We start from the raw sequence: 21,520 nt of genomic DNA, 5'->3' as shown, positions 1-21,520 counted from the left end.
CACATATGCACACACACAGGCACACACACGGGCACACCTGCACGCGCACACACACAACTAAATTAACACTTGCATTTAGAGAACCCAATTGACAAAATGAGGAAAACAGAATCCCCTTCTTTCCCCCTGCAGAACTCCTGCAATGATTGGTTGCTCCTTTGTGGTGAACCGGGACTACTTTGGGAACCTGGGGCTGCTGGACTCTGGCATGGACGTCTACGGAGGAGAGAACATCGAACTGGGGATCAAGGTTTGTGTGGCACCCATTTTTCTGTGAAGGCTGAGCATAATTGGGCCCTGGTCAAAAGTAGTGCACGATAAAGGGAATATGGTGCCATTTGGGATGCAATCATTGTATGTTAGGGTGGCGAGAGGCAGGGTGTATGAATAGTGCATTCTGTATTTGTTGTGTGTCTTGTCCTATTTCAGCAAGTACGCAATTGTGGTTCTCTGAGTAGAGCTAAGCATTGCCTTCTTATTGCAGAACATTTGTTGTGTGTGAAGGTATGTGTTCTGTTCTCATAATATTTTCTCCACCAACATGCACTACCAGGTGTGGCTGTGTGGGGGCAGTATGGAGGTGCTGCCCTGCTCCAGGGTGGCTCACATTGCCAGGATGAAGAAGCCCTACCACAGCAACATAGCCTCCAGCACGCGGCGTAATGCCCTGCGTGTGGCCGAGGTCTGGATGGACCAGTTTAAGTCGCATGTCTACCTGGCTTGGAACATCCCAATGGAGGTGAGTTGCCCCTAAATACTGATTTAAAGTCTGTATTTTTTTTCTGTTTTTTTGGGCATATGCAAATGTATGTTCAGATGGAACTCTAGGTCAGGGAGTCGGATGAAGTTGATCTATGACCAGTTTTGAGTACATAAATTCAGATAAAACGCCTATACCCCAACCTAGATTTTCAGTAGTCTATTAAAATGAATCTATTCATTATCCTAACTACATTATACAGTATATGTACACCATATGTTTCATTGCTAATGTTACATATTTGTAATTGTGACTGTGTCTCAAATAGCACCCCATTCCCCATATAATGCACTACTTTTGACCAGGGCTCTATGAGGTTAGCCTCACGAGCCACCTGGAATTCCGTGCAGCGAACCATTATTGTAAGCTTGCAAGATCAGGATGGCTCGCGAGGCTACATTGGGGTGCCATTTGGAACACAATCTGTAATCAACCACTCCCTGTTCCAGAACCATGGGATAGACTATGGAGACATCTCTCAGAGGGTAGCATTGAGGAAATCTCTGCAATGTAAGAACTTTGAGTGGTACCTGGACAACGTCTATCCAGAGATGAGGAGGTACAACAACACCGTCTTTTATGGGGAGGTGAGTCTGACTGATGACAGGGTCTACACAAAGTTTTTCTAAACACTCATCAAACACTCATAAGATGCTTTTAGCAGCCAAGTAGCTTTCTCCATTCATAAACATTTTCCTACCTGTTCTCGCTTTGTCTTTCTCTCTTTCTCTCTCTATCGCCTCCACCCCTCTCTTTCTCTCTCTCTCTTGCTCTTTCCCTGTAGATTCGTAGTAGCAAAGCGACCCATCTGTGTATGGACCAGGGAGAGAAGGTGAACCACACAGCCACCCTGCACCCCTGTCACGGAATGGGACCCCAGGTAACCTATTATACTAGTATATGTCCCAAATGGCACCTTATTCCCTACTTAGCTATTTGGGACATATTCTAGGTTCACCGGAGATGCACTGTGCCTGCAAGCTGTGAGAGCAAAATCAGCAGGGAAACGTTTTTATACCATGCATTTTTCTTTTATACCAGAATGTGTTTTTTTTAACCAAATGACATGATGTGGTTCATACACAAACATAGACAAAACTACCAGAATGTAGCCCTTTGCCCCTGTGACATACAAATGTAGCAGATATCATGACTGGTTCTACAGTCAAAACAGTATCAAAATCATATTATGTTAATGCTTTAGAGTTTTCTAAAGATCCACTTTGAATGAGAGCAGATATGATATCATATCACAAATTATTTCAATTAATTTCAAAGAATAGAAACTATTTACCATCCGCCACTTACTTAATTTTGTCTCCCTGTGCCTCTCTCCTACCAGTTGGAACACCAAAGAGGGTCAGTTCTTCCTGGGTGCTCTGGCCAGTACAGGGGAGAACACATATAGTTGTTGTTGATAGCCTTTGACCAGCCATTCACTGTAGTGTCTCCCTGTTCCTTTAGTTGGGTCGGTACACCAAGGAGGGACAGTTTTTCCTCGGTGCTCTGGGCAGTACAGGGGAGGAAACACGCTGTCTGATGGACGATCAGGTCTCCAATTTTCCTCAGCTCCTCAACTGTGACAAAGTCTCCAACACCAGGCTGACCACATGGCACTTCTCTCAGGTCAGACTCATGTTGACATAGTTTTTATTTTTAACTGTGGCTCATTATTTCCAATTAAGTTGCTCTTATACCGTGTTACTTACTTACTTATTTACTTACTTACTCGTCTTTGCGCACAGGGCCGCAACAAGCCCCTGCCATGCCAGACCTGTGTAGGCTAACCCTGTGTAGTAACACTGTAATATAACCACATTGTAAGGTCCTGTGCAGGCTAACCCTGTGTAGTAACACTGTAATAACACCACATTGTAAGGTCCTGTGCAGGCTAACCCTGTGTAGTAACACTGTAATATAACCACATTGTATGGTCCTGTGCAGGCTAACCCTGTGTAGTAACACTGTAATATAACCACATTGTATGGTCCTGTGCAGGCTAACCCTGTGTAGTAACACTGTAATATAACCACATTGTATGGTCCGTCCTGTGCAGGCTAACCCTGTGTAGTAACACTGTAATATAACCACATTGTAAGGTCCTGTGCAGGCTAACCCTGTGTAGTAACACTGTAATATACTGTAACCACATTGTATTGTCCTGTGCAGGCTAACCCTGTGTAGTAACACTGTAATATAACCACATTGTATGGTCCTGTGCAGGCTAACCCTGTGTAGTGACACTGTAATATAACAACATTGTAAGGTCCTGTGCAGGCTAACCCTGTGTAGTAACACTGTAATATAACCACATTGTATGGTCCTGTGCAGGCTAACCCTGTGTAGTAACACTGTAATATAACCACATTGTATGGTCCTGTGCAGGCTAACCCTGTGTAGTGACACTGTAATATAACAACATTGTAAGGTCCTGTGCAGGCTAACCCTGTGTAGTAACACTGTAATATACTGTAACCACATTGTATTGTCCTGTGCAGGCTAACCCTGTGTAGTAACACTGTAATATAACCACATTGTATGGTCCTGTGCAGGCTAACCCTGTGTAGTGACACTGTAATATAACAACATTGTAAGGTCCTGTGCAGGCTAACCCTGTGTAGTAACACTGTAATATACTGTAACCACATTGTATTGTCCTGTGCAGGCTAACCCTGTGTAGTAACACTGTAATATAACCACATTGTATTGTCCTGTGCAGGCTAACCCTGTGTAGTAACACTGTAATATAACCACATTGTATGGTCCTGTGCAGGCTAACCCTGTGTAGTAACACTGTAATATAACCACATTGTATTGTCCCGTGCAGGCTAACCCTGTGTAGTAACACTGTAATATAACCACATTGTATGGTCCTGTGCAGGCTAACCCTGTGTAGTAACACTGTAATATAACCACATTGTATTGTCCTGTGCAGGCTAACCCTGTGTAGTAACACTGTAATATAACCACATTGTATGGTCCTGTTCAGGCTAACCCTGTGTAGTAACACTGTAATATACTGTAACCACATTGTATTGTCCTGTGCAGGCTAACCCTGTGTAGTAACACTGTAATATAACCACATTGTATGGTCCTGTGCAGGCTAACCCTGTGTAGTAACACTGTAATATAACCACATTGTATGGTCCTGTGCAGGCTAACCCTGTGTAGTAACACTGTAATATAACCACATTGTATGGTCCTGTGCAGGCTAACCCTGTGTAGTGACACTGTAATATAACAACATTGTATGGTCCTGTGCAGGCTAACCCTGTGTAGTAGCACTGTAATATAACCACATTGTATGGTCCTGTGCAGGCTAACCCTGTGTAGTGACACTGTAATATAACAACATTGTATGGTCCTGTGCAGGCTAACCCTGTGTAGTAGCACTGTAATATAACCACATTGTATGGTCCTGTGCAGGCTAACCCTGTGTAGTAACACTGTAATATACTGTAACCACATTGTATGGTCCTGTGCAGGCCAACCCTGTGTAGTAACACTGTAATATAACCACATTGTATGGTCCTGTGCAGGCTAACCCTGTGTAGTAACACTGTAATATAACCACATTGTATGGTCCTGTGCAGGCTAACCCTGTGTAGTAACACTGTAATATAACCACATTGTATGGTCCTGTGCAGGCTAACCCTGTGTAGTAACACTGTAATATACTGTAACCACATTGTAAGGTCCTGTGCAGGCTAACCCTGTGTAGTAACACTGTAATATACCGTAACCACATTGTATGGTCCTGTGCAGGCTAACCCTGTGTAGTAACACTGTAATATACTGTAACCACATTGTATGGTCCTGTGCAGGCTAACCCTGTGTAGTAACACTGTAATATACTGTAACCACATTGTAAGGTCCTGTGCAGGCTAACCCTGTGTAGTAACACTGTAATAACACCACATTGTATGGTCCTGTGCAGGCTAACCCTGTGTAGTAACACTGTAATATACTGTAACCACATTGTATGGTCCTGTTCAGGCTAACCCTGTGTAGTAACACTGTAATATACTGTAACCACATTGTATGGTCCTGTGCAGGCTAACCCTATGTAGTGACACTGTAATATAACAACATTGTATGGTCCTGTGCAGGCTAACCCTGTGTAGTAACACTGTAATATACTGTAACCACATTGTAAGGTCCTGTGCAGGCTAACCCTGTGTAGTAACACTGTAATATACTGTAACCACATTGTATGGTCCTGTGCAGGCTAACCCTGTGTAGTAACACTGTAATAACACCACATTGTATGGTCCTGTGCAGGCTAACCCTGTGTAGTAACACTGTCATATACTGTAACCACATTGTAAGGTCCTGTGCAGGCTAACCCTGTGTAGTAACACTGTAATATACTGTAACCACATTGTATGGTCCTGTGCAGGCTAACCCTGTGTAGTAACACTGTAATATACTGTAACCACATTGTAAGGTCCTGTGCAGGCTAACCCTGTGTAGTAACACTGTAATAACACCACATTGTATGGTCCTGTGCAGGCTAACCCTGTGTAGTAACACTGTAATAACACCACATTGTATGGTCCTGTGCAGGCTAACCCTGTGTAGTAACACTGTAATATACTGTAACCACATTGTAAGGTCCTGTGCAGGCTAACCCTGTGTAGTAACACTGTAATATACTGTAACCACATTGTATGGTCCTGTGCAGGCTAACCCTGTGTAGTGACACTGTAATATACTGTAACCACATTGTAAGGTCCTGTGCAGGCTAACCCTGTGTAGTAACACTGTAATATAACCACATTGTATGGTCCTGTGCAGGCTAACCCTGTGTAGTAACACTGTAATATACTGTAACCACATTGTAAGGTCCTGTGCAGGCTAACCCTGTGTAGTAACACTGTAATATACTGTAACCACATTGTAAGATCCTGTGCAGGCTAACCCTGTGTAGTAACACTGTAATATAACCACATTGTAAGGTCCTGTGAAGCAGAAATACAAAATGCTAGAAGCTGCCTGGAGGGGACTGTTGCTGACACAGTGATCAGGGCCTGTATTCATAAAGCATCTTAGGGTAGGAGTGCTGATCTAGGATCAGATCCCCCTTGTCCATTCATTATACTTTAAAAGGCTAAACTATTCCTAGATCAGCACTTTTAGTCTGAGAGTCTTTATGAATACTGTGAGGTCACATGAAGGTAGTAGCCTACTCAATTGAGAACATTTGATTTCCTCTGTCCTTCAGAACGACTCAATCATCAACAGAGCCACGGGTCGCTGTCTGGAGGTGATACAGGCGAACGTTTACTTCGGACACTCACTGGTGCTTCAGACCTGCTCTGGACAGAAGTGGAACATCAAAAACACAATGAAGCAGTAGCCACAGCATGATGCAGAATTATTATTTGACCAAGATAGTGTTATTGTACTGAATTGAATCAGTTGTCATACTGTATTATTAAAATTCTTCAGTTGGTGTTTTCCAAGATTGTCTTCCAATAAACTGCTGGTCTGATGGTTTAAAAAAAAAAAACATTTGTGTACACAAATAATTATTACACCACATGGGGTGAATAAGTTGACACCATATTACGAAATCATACAGCCTTTACTGTAACAGAGTTATTCAACTTTATTCAATCGATTTCAAAAGACTGTCAGCGGGCTAACCCAGCTGGCTAGCATCAGCGGAGGGCACTTCTAGCAGAGCCATGAGAATGCGGCTGGTGTATGAATAGAACAATCACACTGACTATGTGGAGTGTCTGTGAGGGAGTAAAGGAGGAGGCAGCCATTAAAAACACGAGGAGGCAGTCAAGCAGACCATGGCCCTTATTCATAAAGATTCTCAGAGTAGTAGTGCTGATCTAGGATCATTTTAGCCTATTTAGATCATAGCGAAGAAGATTACATGGACTTGATCCCAGATCAGCACTTCTACTTTGAGACCCTAAGATACAGGCACAGGACCAGGGCCTGGCTTCAGATTAGAAGTGCTGATCAAGAAGTTATGACCACGGAGTCACGCCAGCACTGACCCCCTAGATCCCTGGTAAGTGAGCCTGCTGTCCTCAGGTAAACACACACACCCAACAAGGTCCATACACTCATACTTCCATGTTAATGAGCACACCTAGTCAGGTTAAAGAACAATTAGGCAAGCCTAGGGCCCCTAGACTCAGCGAGTATAGTGTAACAGTGGGCTGTATAATCGGTTCACCTAGTAATTAGGATCAGTTTTGCCTTTTAGATCACAATGAATAAGATTACATGGATGGGGGGCTGATCCTACTCTGAGATGATTTGTAAATATGAGCCCTGATCTATAACTTACAACCAGGTTTACAGAAAAGCTATTTACTGGCTTATACATCCATCTTGTTGTGTTATCCTACACAACACTAGTCCTATCTGATGGAAGACAATGAGAAAAACAACCTTTACCGAAAAAAGAGATGTTTTATTGCATAAATGCTTTCCATTTACTTTTTTTTTTTTTTTTTACAGATTTTAATATTTACATATACAATATTCAGGCTATTCTTAATATTAACTTAAATCTGGACTAAAAAGCACTTTCAATGGAGATTTTCCATTGATCTTGCTTTTTAGTCCAGCACAAGGCTTAATCTGTGTCCGGGAAACTACCCCTACATGTTTTAATGGTGTGCATGAAAAGTTTGTGTACATGTGTACGTGTATGTACTGATATATATACATATATACATACACACACACATATATATATATATATATATATATATATATATATATATATATATATATGTGTATTTTATGTACAGTGTCCATACAGCACATACAGTGCCTTCTGAAAGTAATCAGAACCCTTGACTTTTTCCTAATTTTGTTACGTTACAGCCTTATTCTAAAATTGATTAAATACATACAAATCCTTAGCAATCTAAACACAATACCCCATAATGACAAAGTGAAAACAGGTTTTTAGAAATGTTTGCAAATGTATTAAAAATAAAAACAGAAATATCTTATTTACATAAGTATTCAGACCCCTTGCTATGAGAATTGAAATTGAGATCAGGAGCACCCCTGTTTACATTGATCATCCTTGAGATGTTTCTACAACTTGATTGGAGTCAACCTGTGGTAAATTCAATTGATTGGACGTGATTTGGAAAGGCACACACCTGTCTATATAAGGTCCCACAGTTGACAGTGCATGTCAGAGAAAAAAAACAAGTCTGCAGGTCGAAGGAATTGTCTGTAGAGCTCTGAGACAGAATTGTGTCGAGGCACAGATCTGGTGAAGGATACCAAAAAATGTCTGCAGCATTGAAGGTCCCCATCAGCTTGGAACCACTAAGACTCTTCCTAGAGCTGTCCGCCCGGTCAAACTGAGCAATCAAGGAAGAAGACCTTGGTCAGGGAGGTGAACAAGAACCTGATGGTCACTCTGACAGAGCTCTAGATCTCCCCCGTGGAGATAGGAGAACCTTCCAGAAGGACAACCATCTCTGCAGCACTCTACCAATCAGGCCTTTATGGTAGAGTGGCCAGACGGAAGCCACTCCTCCGTAAAAGGCACATGACATCCCGCTTGGAGTTTGCCAAAAGGCACCTAAAGGACTCAGTCCATGAGAAACAAGATTCTCTGGTCTGATGAAACCAAGATTGAACTCTTTGGCCTGAATGCCAGGCATCATATCTGGAGGAAACCTGGCACCATCCCTATGGTGAAGCATGGTGGTGGCAGCATCATGTTGTGGGGATGTTTTTTAGCGGCAGGGACTGGGAGCCTAGTCAGGATCATGGCAAAGATTAACTGAGCAAAGTACAGAGAGATCCTTAATGAAAACCTTCTCCCGAGCACTCAGGACCTCAGACTGGGGCGAAGGTTCACCTTCAACAGGACAACGACCCTAAGCACTCAGCCAAGACAAAGCAGTAGTGGCTTAGGACAAGTCTCTGAATGTCCTTGAGTGGCCCAGCCAGAGCCTAGACTTGAATCCGATCAAACATATCTGGAGAGACCTGAAAATAGCTGTGCAACAACGCCCCCCATCCAACCTGACAGAGCTTGAGAGGAAGTGCAGAGAAGAATGGGAGAAACTCCCCAAATACAGGTGTGCCAAGCTTGTAGTGTCAAACCCAAGAAGATTCGAGCCTATAATCGCTGCCAAAGGTGCTTCAACAAAGTACTGAATAAAGGATCTGAATACTTATGTATAAATGTGATATTGTTTTTTTATTTTTAATAAATGTGCAAAAATGTCTAAAAAACTGTTTTTTCTTTGCCATTATGGGGTATTGTGTGTAGATTGATGATGGGGGGAAAAACAATTTAATCCATTTTAGAATAAGGCTGTAACATAACATAATGTGGAAAAAGTCAAGGGGTCTGAATACTTTCCGAAGGCAATTCAACCACCATGCTACTGAAGTGAGACTGTGTTAGTTTTCCAGCCTAATTCACCATCAGTTTTAATTATTAAGAAATGCATTGATTCTGTGAGGGCAGGTACAGCTCCATCACCTGTAACTGTGTAATATACCCAGGCTAGAGCCTCTTATGTGGGCTACTATGTATTTATTTCTTCATAAACATAAGGCTCTGACGATACCCTGGTATTACAGTGTATCGTGGGGTTAGGGCAGGGCTGTGTCCCAAATGACTCACGATTCCCTCTATAGTGCAATACTTTGACCAGAGCCCCATGGGTCCTGGTCAATAGTAGTGCGCTACATATGTATTAGGGTACCATTAATGAAGCGGACAAGGGTGACGGCTCAAAACAGCGAAATAAGGAACAAGCTCCAGTTTGACAGAATACATTATATAATGAATGAGGAGAGAATTTGCCATCTATTAGGCTTAAATTGGTGGTCTCAACAATATTAAATCCAGTGCGGCCTACTATATCTGCAAGATGATATTGCACACAAATCAGTGCTTTTACTTTGACATCATAAAACACATATGAAAACTTCACAGAGGAGCCATCCATCCAAGCATGATGTTAAAATGAAAGGGGACATTCATAGATCATACTTCAACGCAAACCTCTTCAATGTGATTAGAAAAGAGCTTTTCTGCCATGGGAAAGATACATAATTCCAATAAACACACTAGTATGTACAGTTGACGTCGGAAGTTTACATACACCTTAGCGATATACATTTCTCACAATTCCTGACATTTAATCCTCGTAAAAATTCCATATCTTAGGTCAGTTAGGATCAACACTTTATTTTAAGAATGTGAAATGTCAGAATAATAGTTGAGAGAATGATTTATTTCAGCTTTTATTTTTTTCATCACATTCCCAGTTGGTCAGATTTTCACATACACTCAATTAGCATTTGGTAGTTTTGCCTTTAAATAGTTTAACGTGGGTCAAACGTTTCGGGTAGCCTTCCACAAGCCTCCCACAATAAGTTGGGTGAATTTTGGCCCATTCCTCCTGACAGAGATGGTGTAACTGAGTCCGGTTTGTAGGCCTCCTTGCTCGCACACGCGTTTTCAGTTCTGCCCACACATTTTCTATAGGATTGAGGTCGGGGCTTTGTAATGGCCACTGTAATGGCCACTCCTGTAATTTTCATCATAGGTACACTTCAACTATGACAGATAAAATGAAAAAAAAATCCAGAAAATCACATTGTAGGATTTTTAATGAATTTATTTGCAAATTATGCTGGAAAAAAAGTATTTGGTCAATAACAAAAGTTTATCTCAAAAGTTTATCTCAATACTTTGTTATATACCCTTTGTTGGCAATGACAGAGGTCAAACGTTTTCTGTAAGTCTTCACAAGTTTTTCACACACTGTTGCTGGTATTTTGGCCCATTCCTCCATGCAGATCTCCTCTAGAGCAGTGATGTTTTGGAGCTGTTGCTGGGCAACACGGACTTTCAACTCCCTCCAAAGATTTTCTATGGGGTTGAGATCTGGAGACTGGCTAGGCCACTCCAGGACCTTGAAATGCTTCTTACCAAGCCACTCCTTCGGTGCCCGGGCGGTGTGTTTGGGATCATTGTCATGCTGAAAGACCCAGCCACGTTTCATCTTCAATGCCCTTGCTGATGGAAGGAGGTTTTCACTCAAAATCTCACGATACATGGCCCCATTCAGTCTTTCCTTTACACGGATCAGTCGTCCTGGTCCCTTTGCAGAAAAACAGCCCCAAAGGATGATGTTTCCACCCCCATGCGTCACAGTAGGTATGGTGCTCTTTGGATACAACTCAGCATTCTTTGTCCTCTAAACACGACGAGTTGAGTTTTTACCAAAAACTTATATTTTTGTTTCATCTGACCATATGACATCCTCCCAATCTTCTTCTGGATCATCCAAAATTCTCTCTAGCATACTTCAGACGAGCCTGGACATGTACTGGCTTAAGCAGGGGGACACGTCTGGCACTGCAGGATTTGAGTCCCTGGCGGCGTAGTGTGTTACTGAGGGTAGGCTATGTTACTTTGGTCCCAGCTCTCTGCAGGTCATTCACTAGGTCCCCCCGTGTGGTTCTGGGATTTTTGCTCACCGTTCTTGTGATCATTTTGACCCCACGGGGTGAGATCTTGCGTGGAGCCCCAGATCGAGGGAGATTATCAGTGGTCTTATCTGTCTTCCATTTCCTAATAATTGCTCCCTCAGTTGATTTCTTCAAACCAAGCTGCTTACCTATTGCAGATTCAGTCTTCCCAGCCTGGTGCAGGTCTACAATTTTGTTTCTGGTGTCCTTTGACAGCTCTTTGGTCTTGGCCATAGTGGAGTTTGGAGTGTGACTGTTTGAGGTTGTGGACAGGTGTCTTTTATACTGATAACAAGTTCAAACAGGTGCCATTACTACAGGTAACGAGTGGAGGACAGAGGAGCCTCTTAAAGAAGAAGTCACAGGTATGTGAGAGCCAGAAATCTTGCTTGTTTGTAGGTGACCAAATACTTATTTTCCACTATAATTTGCAAATAAATAACTAAAAAATCATACAATGTGATTTTCTGGATTTTTTTTCTCATTTTGTCTGTTATAATTGAAGTGTACCTATGATGAAAATTACAGGCCTCTCTCATCTTTTTAAGATGGGAGAACTTGCACAATTGGTGGCTGACTAAATACTTTTTTGCCCCACTGTATGCTTGGGGTCATTGTCCATTTGGAAGATCCCTTTGCGACCAAGCTTTAACTTCCTGACTGATGTCTTGAGATGTTGCTTCAATATATCCACATCATTTCCCTGCATCATGATGCAATCTATTTTGTGAAGTGCACCAGTCCCTCCTGCAGCCCTGTGTTTCACGGTTGGGATGGTGTTCTTCAGCTTGCTAGTCTCCACCTTTTTCCTCTAAACATAACGATGGTCATTAAGGCCAAACAGTTCTATTTATGTTTCATTTTTGGCGGTTTTGGAGCAGTGGCTTCTTCCTTGCAGAGCGGCCTTTCAGGTTATGTCAATATAGGACTTGTTTTACTGTGGATATAGATACTGTTGTACCTGTTTCCTTCAGCATCTTCACAAGGTCCTTTGTTGTTGTTCTGGGATTGATTTGCACTTTTCACACCAAAGTACGTTCATCTGTAGGAGACAGAACGCATCTCCTTCCTCAGTGGTATGACGGCTGTGCAGTCCCATGGTGTTTATATTTGCGTACTATTGTTTGTACAGATGGTACCTTCAGGAGTTTGGAAATTGCTCCCAAGGATGAACCAGACTTGTGGAGGGTTACAATTTTTTCTGAGGTCTTGGCTGATTTATTTTGTTTTTCCCATGATGTCAAGCAAAGAGGAACTGAGTTTGAATGTAGACCTTGAAATACATCTACAGGTACACCTCCTATTGACTCAAATTATGCTAATTAGCCAGTCAGAAGCTTCTAAAGCCATGACAACATTTTCTGGAATTTTCCAAGCTGTTTAAAGGCACAGTCAACTTAATGTATGTAAACTTCTGACCCACCGGAATTGTGATACAGTGAATTATAAGTGAAATAATCTGTCTGTAAACAATTGTTGGAAAAATGACTTGTGTCATGCAGAAAGTAGATGTCCTAAACGACTTGTCAAAACTATAGTTTGTTAACAAGACATTTGTGGGGTGGTTGAAATACGAGTTTTAATGACTCCAACCTAAGTGTATGTAAACTTCCCACTTCAACGGTATGTTCCACAAACAGTGCAGTTAATCGAACCAACATTTATTTTGGTAGAACATTCACCATTTCATAAAACGTTTAATACAGATAAGATAGATAATAATCATAATATTATACTTCAACATTTCACGTTCTGATGATTATACATCTGAATACAAGGGATGGATAATTCAGCTAACATTTCCGCATAACCTTCATGTAATAAATGAGAGCACTACAGTATGCAGAGCGACACCATGTTGGCGGAGCACTAGCTCTGGTCCATGGCGTTAGTGCGGCCTGCTAACTCTCGGCTCAGGGTATATTAGGCTCTATATTTCCCTCACTAACTTTAAACATCAGCTATCTGAGCAGCTAACAGATTGTAAAGCTGTACAAAGCCCATCTGTAAATAGCCCATCCAATCTACCTACCTCATCCCCATATTGTTTTTATTTACTTTTCTGCTCTTTTGCACACCAGCATTTCTACTTGCACATCATCATCTGCACATCTATCACTCCAGTGTTAATTTGCAAATTTGTAATTACTTCGCTACTATGGCCTATGTATTGCCTTACCTCATGCCATTTGCACACACTGTATATAGACTTTCATTTTTTTCTATTGTGTTATTGACTGTACACTTGTTTATTCCATGTGTATCTCTGTGTTGTTGTTTGTGTCGCACTGCTTTGTTTTTATCTTGGACAGGTCGCAGTTGTAAATGAGAACTTGCTCTCAACTGGCCAACCTGGTTAAATAAAGGTGGAAAAAAAGTGTTTGCAGGCTGCACTAACACCCTGGCTAAGAGAGCACATTAATTTGTTACAAAAAATATCAGAATTCTGGAGCCAACCTCTAGATGGGGCTCTTGCACCAGTCTGTGATTCTACTCTCCTCTCTGCTCATCGGAACTTATTATACAGTGCAAAAGGGTGGGTGAAGGAACCCACAAATGATGGACTGTTCCTACCAAAAATACACATTTGTAACAGAAAACAACAACTGTTTAGTGTTCTTCATTCAGTACATCTCTATTGAGTTCTATGGCTTTGACCAGAGAGCTGTGTCTGTCTGTCTACCTGCCTGTGTATTGTGACGTGGAAGGCATTAGCATCTGGTTTCACAGTGCTCTCTCCTTCCCTCCACCTCTAAATCTGCTAGAGCACACTGTACCAACAATCATGCACATAGAACACCGTCAACCAATACACTTAGACAACAACAACATGGGTTACATACAGTGCCTTGCGAAAGTATTCGGCCCCCTTGAACTTTGCGACCTTTTGCCACATTTCAGGCTTCAAACATAAAGATATAAAACAGTATTTTTTTGTGAAGAATCAACAACAAGTGGGACACAATCATGAAGTGGAACGACATTTATTGGATATTTCAAACTTTTTTAACAAATCAAAAACTGAAAAATTGGGCGTGCAAAATTATTCAGCCCCTTTACTTTCAGTGCAGCAAACTCTCTCCAGAAGTTCAGTGAGGATCTCTGAATGATCCAATGTTGACCTAAATGACTAATGATGATAAATACAATCCACCTGTGTGTAATCAGCCTGAAATGTGGCAAAAGGTCACAAAGTTCAAGGGGGCCAAATACTTTCGCAAGGCACTGTACATATTTACATATAAATGTTGGACTTGATCGCATGCAGTACTGTAGCTATTACAAGCAGTCCTCAGCAAAACTGAAGGTGGTTTCAATATTACCATGAGAGTCAATACAATACAGGAGTTCAGACCTACCTACCTCAAGAGGAATTAGATCATAGGTAAATTACAGCCCAGACTTTTCACAGCTATGGTCTTCCAAACACTGTTCTGTTTAGCACTGGAGAACCTTCCACAGAGAAAGTAAGAGTGAGGTATTTTTCAATTTTACATATTGGGAAAATATTGGCCACAAGAATACCAACCCGATTTCACTCCTTAACTCCGGATGAAAGCTTCTAGAACAGCTTAAACACCAGCCCTACAGCAGACGACACCATCATGCCTGTCACATCCAAAGCCTTACTGTATGCTCCAATGATGAGCTGGCTTCCACCTCCCCTCAGGAAACTAGAATAACAGGCCAATTAATTCAGTGTGTGTGTGTGTGTGTGTGTGTGTGTGTGTGTGTGTGTGTGTGTGTGTGTGTGTGTGTGTGTGTGTGTGTGTGTGTGTGTGTGTGTGTGTGTGTGTGTGTGTGTGTGTGTGTGTGCGTGTTAGTGCATGCATAAGTGCGTGTGTGCGTAGCCAGATTGCAGCGGTGCATCCCGTAGCTCTTCAGGCTCATCAGGCTGCAGCGCAGGAGGCACTCCTAACTCCAATCTCTCTCACACAGATACAATTGAGGATATGTCTCAATCTACAAGGATGCCGCCTTATACAGATACACGGAGGGCCTGTCTCAATCCACCATTCTGCCTTCTGAGGCAAGAAGTTAAAATTGCCTTCTGAAGTACCTTCATATGAAGACTCTGGGTAGGGAAGGGAAGAGAAGAAGAGTACTGAACTCCTGTACTTGTGTTTTTATTGCATTAGGGAACAGAGACAGCAGAGTAAGCGAAAGTCAGCCCTTGAATGTCCCTGCCAGAGTAAAGGGGTTATGAGGGGTCTCGCTGGCCTCCTCATGCTGGCTTCTCAGTGTCGTTGGATGTCGGACTGTCATTCACTCAGAAAAATATGGTGGTTCATCAGTCAGTGTTCTTTGTTTGTAAGTCACCATCAGTGAGGCATTTTTGAAGTTGTTTTTTTTCTTCTAAAGAAACTGGAAATGACCTCACCCACTGTCATCATGCACATGCAGGTTTGTTTTTCCCGCTCAGAGTGGGCGTGGCCGGGCGTGGCTACTCCAGGCCGTTCCGCAGCATTTGATTGGCTGCGATGAGCATGACACTGATGATGAAGGCCATGGCGAAAGCGCAGATCAGACTCTTCCTCACGCACGTCTGCCGGTTCTTATTTTTAGAATGGACTAATAGAAAAGAGAAAGGGGGGGAAAGAGAGAAAGAGAGAGAAAGCCAGAAAGAGAAAGATGCATTTAATTTCCAGCTGGCACATCACATTACACATCATATTTTTTGCCATTTGCCATTCTCTGTGTAAGAAAGGGAAAACGAGACAGCCTAATACCAAGTCATTTTCAGCAGTGTGGTGAGAAATTACTATTGAACAAACTGCACCAGGCTCTCTTGTGAATCATATAGTTTAGGTGTCAGAAAGTGAGTAAGTGATTGAGGGAGGGATGGAAGAAAGAAAGGAAAGGAGTAAGTGGCAGGGAGAGTGACTCTGGCAGAGAGAAAGCAGAGGTGAGATCAATCCTATGCTTCAGGTGAGGCTCTGTTCTCTGTCAGATCATGTGTTTGTGTTTGTGGCTGCAGCACAGTGGGACCCAAGAGGAAAATAGAACTGACACAAATATACAGTACAACTGGACAAATATGCACACACACACACGTGAGCATGCACACATTCACACGCACACGCACACAAACACAAAGACACACAGACACACACACACACACACACACACACAGCTTGAAAGTCATAGATACTCGCCCCGTTTACCCGCGAAAAAAGATAGTGCCGAAGAACATGGCTGGCGTTTTACATTCTCCCAACAAATTGTGCTATTTTCTTAGTTTTTTGCGTTTTGTGTAACTTATTTTTTTTAATGATTTTGTACATAATGTTTCTGCTACCGTCTCTTATGACCGAAAATAACTTCTGGACATCAGAACAGCGATTACTCACCGCGGAAGAAACTTTTTCCTTTAACGAGTCCGACAAGAAGGATATCATGCTTTCACTGAAACAGGCCCAGATCCTCGTAATTTGCTTGAAAAAAAGATGCAGGAAAAGGGGCACAGATCGGGATGCCTTCTGAGAATCCGTAGGCGAGCAAGTAAGCTCCCACTGCCACGTCTGTAGCCATGAAGTGCTTTGAAAGTGTGGTGAAAGGACAAAAACCTCTCCCTCAATGTAAGGAAGACAAAGGAGCTGATCGTGGACTACAGGAAAAGGCAGGCTGAACAGGCCCCCATTAACATTGAAGCGGCTGTAGTAGAGTGGATCGAGAGTTTCAAGTTCCTTGGTGTCCACATCTCCAATGAACTATCATGGTCCAGCATACCAAGACAGTTGTGAAGAGGGCACGACAAAACCTTTCTCCCCCCAGGAGACTGACAAGATTTGGCATGCTTCCCCAGATCCTCAAAAGGTTCTACAGCTGCATCGAGAGCATCCTGACCGGTTGCATCACCTCCTAGTATGGCAACTGCTCGGCATCTGTCAGTAAGGCGCTACAGAGGGTAGCACCTTAAGGCGCTTCTGAACATCCAAACTTCCGAACATCCATATAATAGGCGGTGTCAGAGAAAAGCCCATATAATTGTCAGAGACTCCAGTCACCCAAGTTATGGACTGATTTCTCTTGCTGCAGCATGGCAGGCGGTGCCGGGGCACCAGGTCTGGGACCGAGGGGCTTCCTTGACAGCTTCTGACTAAAGCCATAAGACTGCTGAACAATTCATGAAATCGCCACTAGATTATTTACATTGACCCCCCTTCCTTTTGTATACTGCTGCTGCTCGCTGTTTATTATCTATGAATAGTCACTTCACCCCTACCTACATGTACAAGTTGCCTTGGCTGACCTGTACCCCCGCAAACTGACTCGATACCGGTACCCCCGGTGCATAGCCTCGTTATTGTTATTATTATTGTGTTACCTTTTATTATAATTTTTGACTTTAATCTTTTGGTAAATATTTTCTTAACTCTTCTTGAACTGCACTGTTGGTTATTAAGGGCTTATAAGTAAGCATTTCAGGGTAAGTTCTACACATGTTGTATTCCGTGCATGTGACAAATACAGTTTGATTTGATTTGAACTTCAGGCCATGATATCATTATCCGGTTCAGACTACCTCCGGCATGAAATGGTAAGTCAGCAAATCTCCCTCCCCTGCCCAATCAGTGACCTGGAAACAGCGGAGCTGGTTTACAGGGCCGTGGTACCTGTGGTAATTAGATGGGCTGGGCCAATGACCTGCAGGTACAAAGTCCTGTGTAGGCTGCCCCCACCTCCCTTTACATTTCACTCTCTCACAAGCTATTTACAACTATGATGTCAGAAAGCACTGAACAAATCACTTTACTTACACAAAAGTCAACTTTAACAGTTTTTTTTTGGTTAAAATTAGTCATCAAAATGAGCTAAAATGTATAGATTTGTCATACCTGTATCATGAAGCATTTTACGATAACACAATCAATTGTGCCCTACAGCGACATCAAGTATTTATTTCTATAGGTCAGACTGTTCATTTAGACTTTGGAGCCTGATATTCTCTTCCCCTACGTCACATATGTCAGAGTCAAGGCCCGCGGGCCACATCCGGCCCGCGAGAAGGTTTTTTACGGCCCCTGGGATGATCTTGATTTATTATTAGAACCGGCCCGCAGACCGCAGCAAGCCGGCAGCCCGCAGATCTTTTACACGCACCAATACTACATTTCCCACAATGCAACGGTGACGCACCGAGCAGTAGGCTGCTTCATTTCAATATTTATTGGCACAGCAGTTGTCAGCATCACAGTAAAATTAACTTTCAGATACCCATCAAAAATGGCAAAACGGAAGGTGGACACTGAGAACCGGGGTTTCAAACAAGGTGGGAGTCGGAGTATTTGTTCACGGAGGTAGCTGGAAAACCTGTGTGTCTTCTGTGTGGAGAAAGTGTGGCGGTACTGAAAGAGTATAATCTGAGACGACATTATGAAACGAAACACGCGGACAAAAACAAGAATATGGACATGGAACAAAGGCTACAAAAGGCAGAGGAATTAAAACGAGGCCTCAAATCTCGACAGGCTCTGTTCAAAAGCCAAATCACAAGGCCAGGCTGCTGTCAAGGCCAGTTTTATTTTGGCAGAAGAGATCGCTAAATCAGCCCGGCCATTTACGGAGGGGGATTTCATCAAAAACTGCATGATTAAAGTTTGTGACGAAGTTTGCCCAGAAAAAAGGCAACTCTTTTTAAATGTGAGTCTGAGCAGAAACACCATTGCCGAGAGAGTAGACCAGTTGTCCATCAATCTAAAAGAACAGCTTGTGAAAAAGGGAAAAGATTTCATTGCATATTCCTTGGCTGTGGATGAGAGCACCGACATTTCTGACATTGCCCAGTTGTCAATTTTCATCCGCGGAGTGGACTCCAGCCTAAGCGTGACAGAGGAGTTTTTGGCTTTACGTCCTATGCATGGCACAACTACGGGGCATGATTTGTATGAAGAGGTGTCAAGATGTGTAAATGAGATGGAGCTGCCTTGGGAAAAACTCGTGGGTTTGACAACCGACGGAGCACCTGCGATGTGTGGACACAGGAGCGGACTGGTGGCGAAGATACGGGAAAAGATGCAAGAGGAAAACGCGACAGGTGAGCTGACAGCTTATCATTGTATCATACACCAGGAAGCGTTGTGCGGTAAAGCCTTGAAAATGGAGCATGTAATGAGCATCATCACGCGCACAGTTAACTTTATCAGAGCCAAAGGTTTGAATCACCGCCAGTTCAAGGCATTTCTGACGGAGTTAGAAACGGAGCATGGTGATTTGCCTTATCACACAGAGGTGCGATGGCTAAGCCAGGGAAAGGTGCTTCAAAGATGTTTCGAGCTTCGTGAGGAGATTTGTCTGTTCTTGGACAGCAAAGGGAAAGACACAACACAACTCCGAGACGAAATGTTTCTGTGTGAAATGGCTTTTCTGTGTGACATTACGAGTCATCTGAATGCAATGAACTTGCAGCTGCAGGGTCGGGATCGTGTCATCTCTGATATGTACAGTACAGTGAAGGCATTTAAAACCAAACTGACTCTGTGGGAGACGCAGATGCGGAAAGAAAATTTGAGCCACTTTCCCAGCTGCCAGACCATGAAAGAGAAGCTCTCTACCAGTGCGTTCCCGAGCGCACAGTTGGCTGATAAAATAGGTATGCTTGCCGCTGACTTTCGACGCCGATTTGCTGACTTTGAAGCACAAAAAAGCAGGTTGGAACTGCTCGGTAACCCATTTGCTGTTGACGTGGAAAGCTCACCACCAAACCTCCAAATGGAGTTGATTGACCTCCAATGCAATGATGCACTGAGGGCAAAATATGCGGCAGTGGGTGCTGCGGGGTTCGCCCGTTTCCTCCCGACACAATGCCCCAGCTGCGCATCCAGGCTGCTCAAACGTTGTCTATGTTTGGCAGCACATACCTGTGTGAACAACTGTTTTCTTTGATGAACTTGAACAAAACATCACACAGAAGTCGACTTACTGCTGAACACCTCCACTCAATTCTGAGGATTTCCTCAGCTCAGAGCCTTACCCCGAACATTGATGAACTTGTGGAAAAGATGGGACACCACCAAGTATCACCCTCAACCTCAAACAAGTGAACATTACTGTGCAATCACGTATTTAGAGTTTTTACTCAGTTCAAGTTTAAAAGTTAAAGTTTAATATTTGTTTTCACTGCATGTTACTTCTCCTTAAACAAAGTGTTGTTTTTGATTAATAGATTTTTGCACTTTATTTTATTGTATTTCAATCCAATTATATTTTAAAAATATTTCAGTTGAGTGGATGATAGAAAATTGCTATTATTGTTTTTTTCTTTGAAGTAAATTTAGCCCACTTTTGCTAAAATAGAAAATATAGGCTACTGATGGTGCCTTGAATACCGGTTTCTTTCATTTAATGTTCATGTTATGGGGATTTTTATATAAAGGAAATTTGTCTTTTGTGTCTGTTGAAAATGAAAGATTACTGACAGAGCCATAAGAAAATATTGCTTTATTTATCTGATCATATTGGAATATATTTGTTAGGTTTTCAGTAGGTTCAATTAGGTTCACTAGACTATATGCGTCATTTAAAAATTTTTCTAATGAACATTCGAACAGTCCGGCCCTCGGCTTGTAGCTAAATTTTTTATTTGGCCCTCCGTCCATTTGACTTTGACACCCCTGCTACGTGATTTAGCCCATAGTGGTGCTAACTGTAACTCCCAGTCACAAACCCAGTTGAAACATCCCATTCACACAGAGGACACATTGTAATCTCTCAGTCTCACCTTCCGGTTTTAATACTCTGATAAAGCACCTTACAATCCATGTCCAGCCCTGATGTCTGTTGCCACTCTTACAGCAGTAAATTTACAGGCCATTTCGAGTCTGCTGCATCGCACAGGCTTTCCAGTTTCACAAGGAGCAGTGTGTCTCAGACTGCAACAGAGAGAGATTAATAAGGGAATGACCTCTGAGTGTCTATTTTAGCTCTAACCTGAAAGGCTACAGAACCAACAGCTTACTGGGGAAGGAGGTTCTAGTTGGACTCAGATCTCAGAGCAAATGCTACATTTTATGTTTTGTAATGATTCACCTGAACACTGGTCTCCTGCTCCTGACATTCAATGGTTGTATCATCTTCACTACAGACATAATAGGGTCATTCCAATAATTCCGTGCCTTTAGAGAAGTGTAACTTGGTCCAAAAAGTGTTTTGATTCCACCTAATTTTAACATTCTGTCAAAAACAGCACATGTTCAACTTCATAAAAATATGTTTTCCCATCTCAAGTGGATACTTTTAAAATAGACTTTAGGAAGTGCCTATTGA

At 42.5% G+C, this 21,520-nt stretch overlaps 2 protein-coding genes across 6 annotated transcripts in view; one reads left to right on the top strand and one right to left on the bottom strand.

The window, feature by feature from the left end:
- Positions 1-6,272, top strand: part of LOC118397420 (polypeptide N-acetylgalactosaminyltransferase 17) — a 35,610-nt gene extending 29,338 nt beyond the window's left edge. For all 4 annotated transcript variants that reach the window (XM_035792140.2, XM_035792139.1, XM_035792141.2 and 1 more), the window contains 6 exons: positions 133-250; positions 554-739; positions 1,210-1,347; positions 1,545-1,640; positions 2,225-2,386; positions 5,985-6,272. In XM_035792140.2, coding sequence (XP_035648033.1) covers positions 133-250; positions 554-739; positions 1,210-1,347; positions 1,545-1,640; positions 2,225-2,386; positions 5,985-6,119 — 835 coding nt within the window. In that variant the 3' untranslated portion in view covers positions 6,120-6,272. The remainder of the gene's footprint in view (positions 1-132; positions 251-553; positions 740-1,209; positions 1,348-1,544; positions 1,641-2,224; positions 2,387-5,984) is intronic.
- A 1,264-nt stretch (positions 6,273-7,536) lies between these two features.
- LOC118396965 (calcium-binding protein 8) overlaps positions 7,537-21,520 on the bottom strand; it is a 121,651-nt gene continuing 107,667 nt past the window's right edge. For both annotated transcript variants that reach the window (XM_035791355.2, XM_035791354.2), the window contains exon 6: positions 7,537-15,826. In XM_035791355.2, the coding sequence (XP_035647248.1) occupies positions 15,699-15,826 (128 nt within the window). In that variant the 3' untranslated portion in view covers positions 7,537-15,698. The remainder of the gene's footprint in view (positions 15,827-21,520) is intronic.

Source organism: Oncorhynchus keta, chromosome 18 (assembly GCF_023373465.1).
Source record: "Oncorhynchus keta strain PuntledgeMale-10-30-2019 chromosome 18, Oket_V2, whole genome shotgun sequence".
Classification (NCBI taxonomy): domain Eukaryota; kingdom Metazoa; phylum Chordata; class Actinopteri; order Salmoniformes; family Salmonidae; genus Oncorhynchus; species Oncorhynchus keta.
The sequence above is the reverse complement of the archived record's forward strand: the minus strand, read 5'-3'. Positions and strand labels throughout refer to the sequence as shown.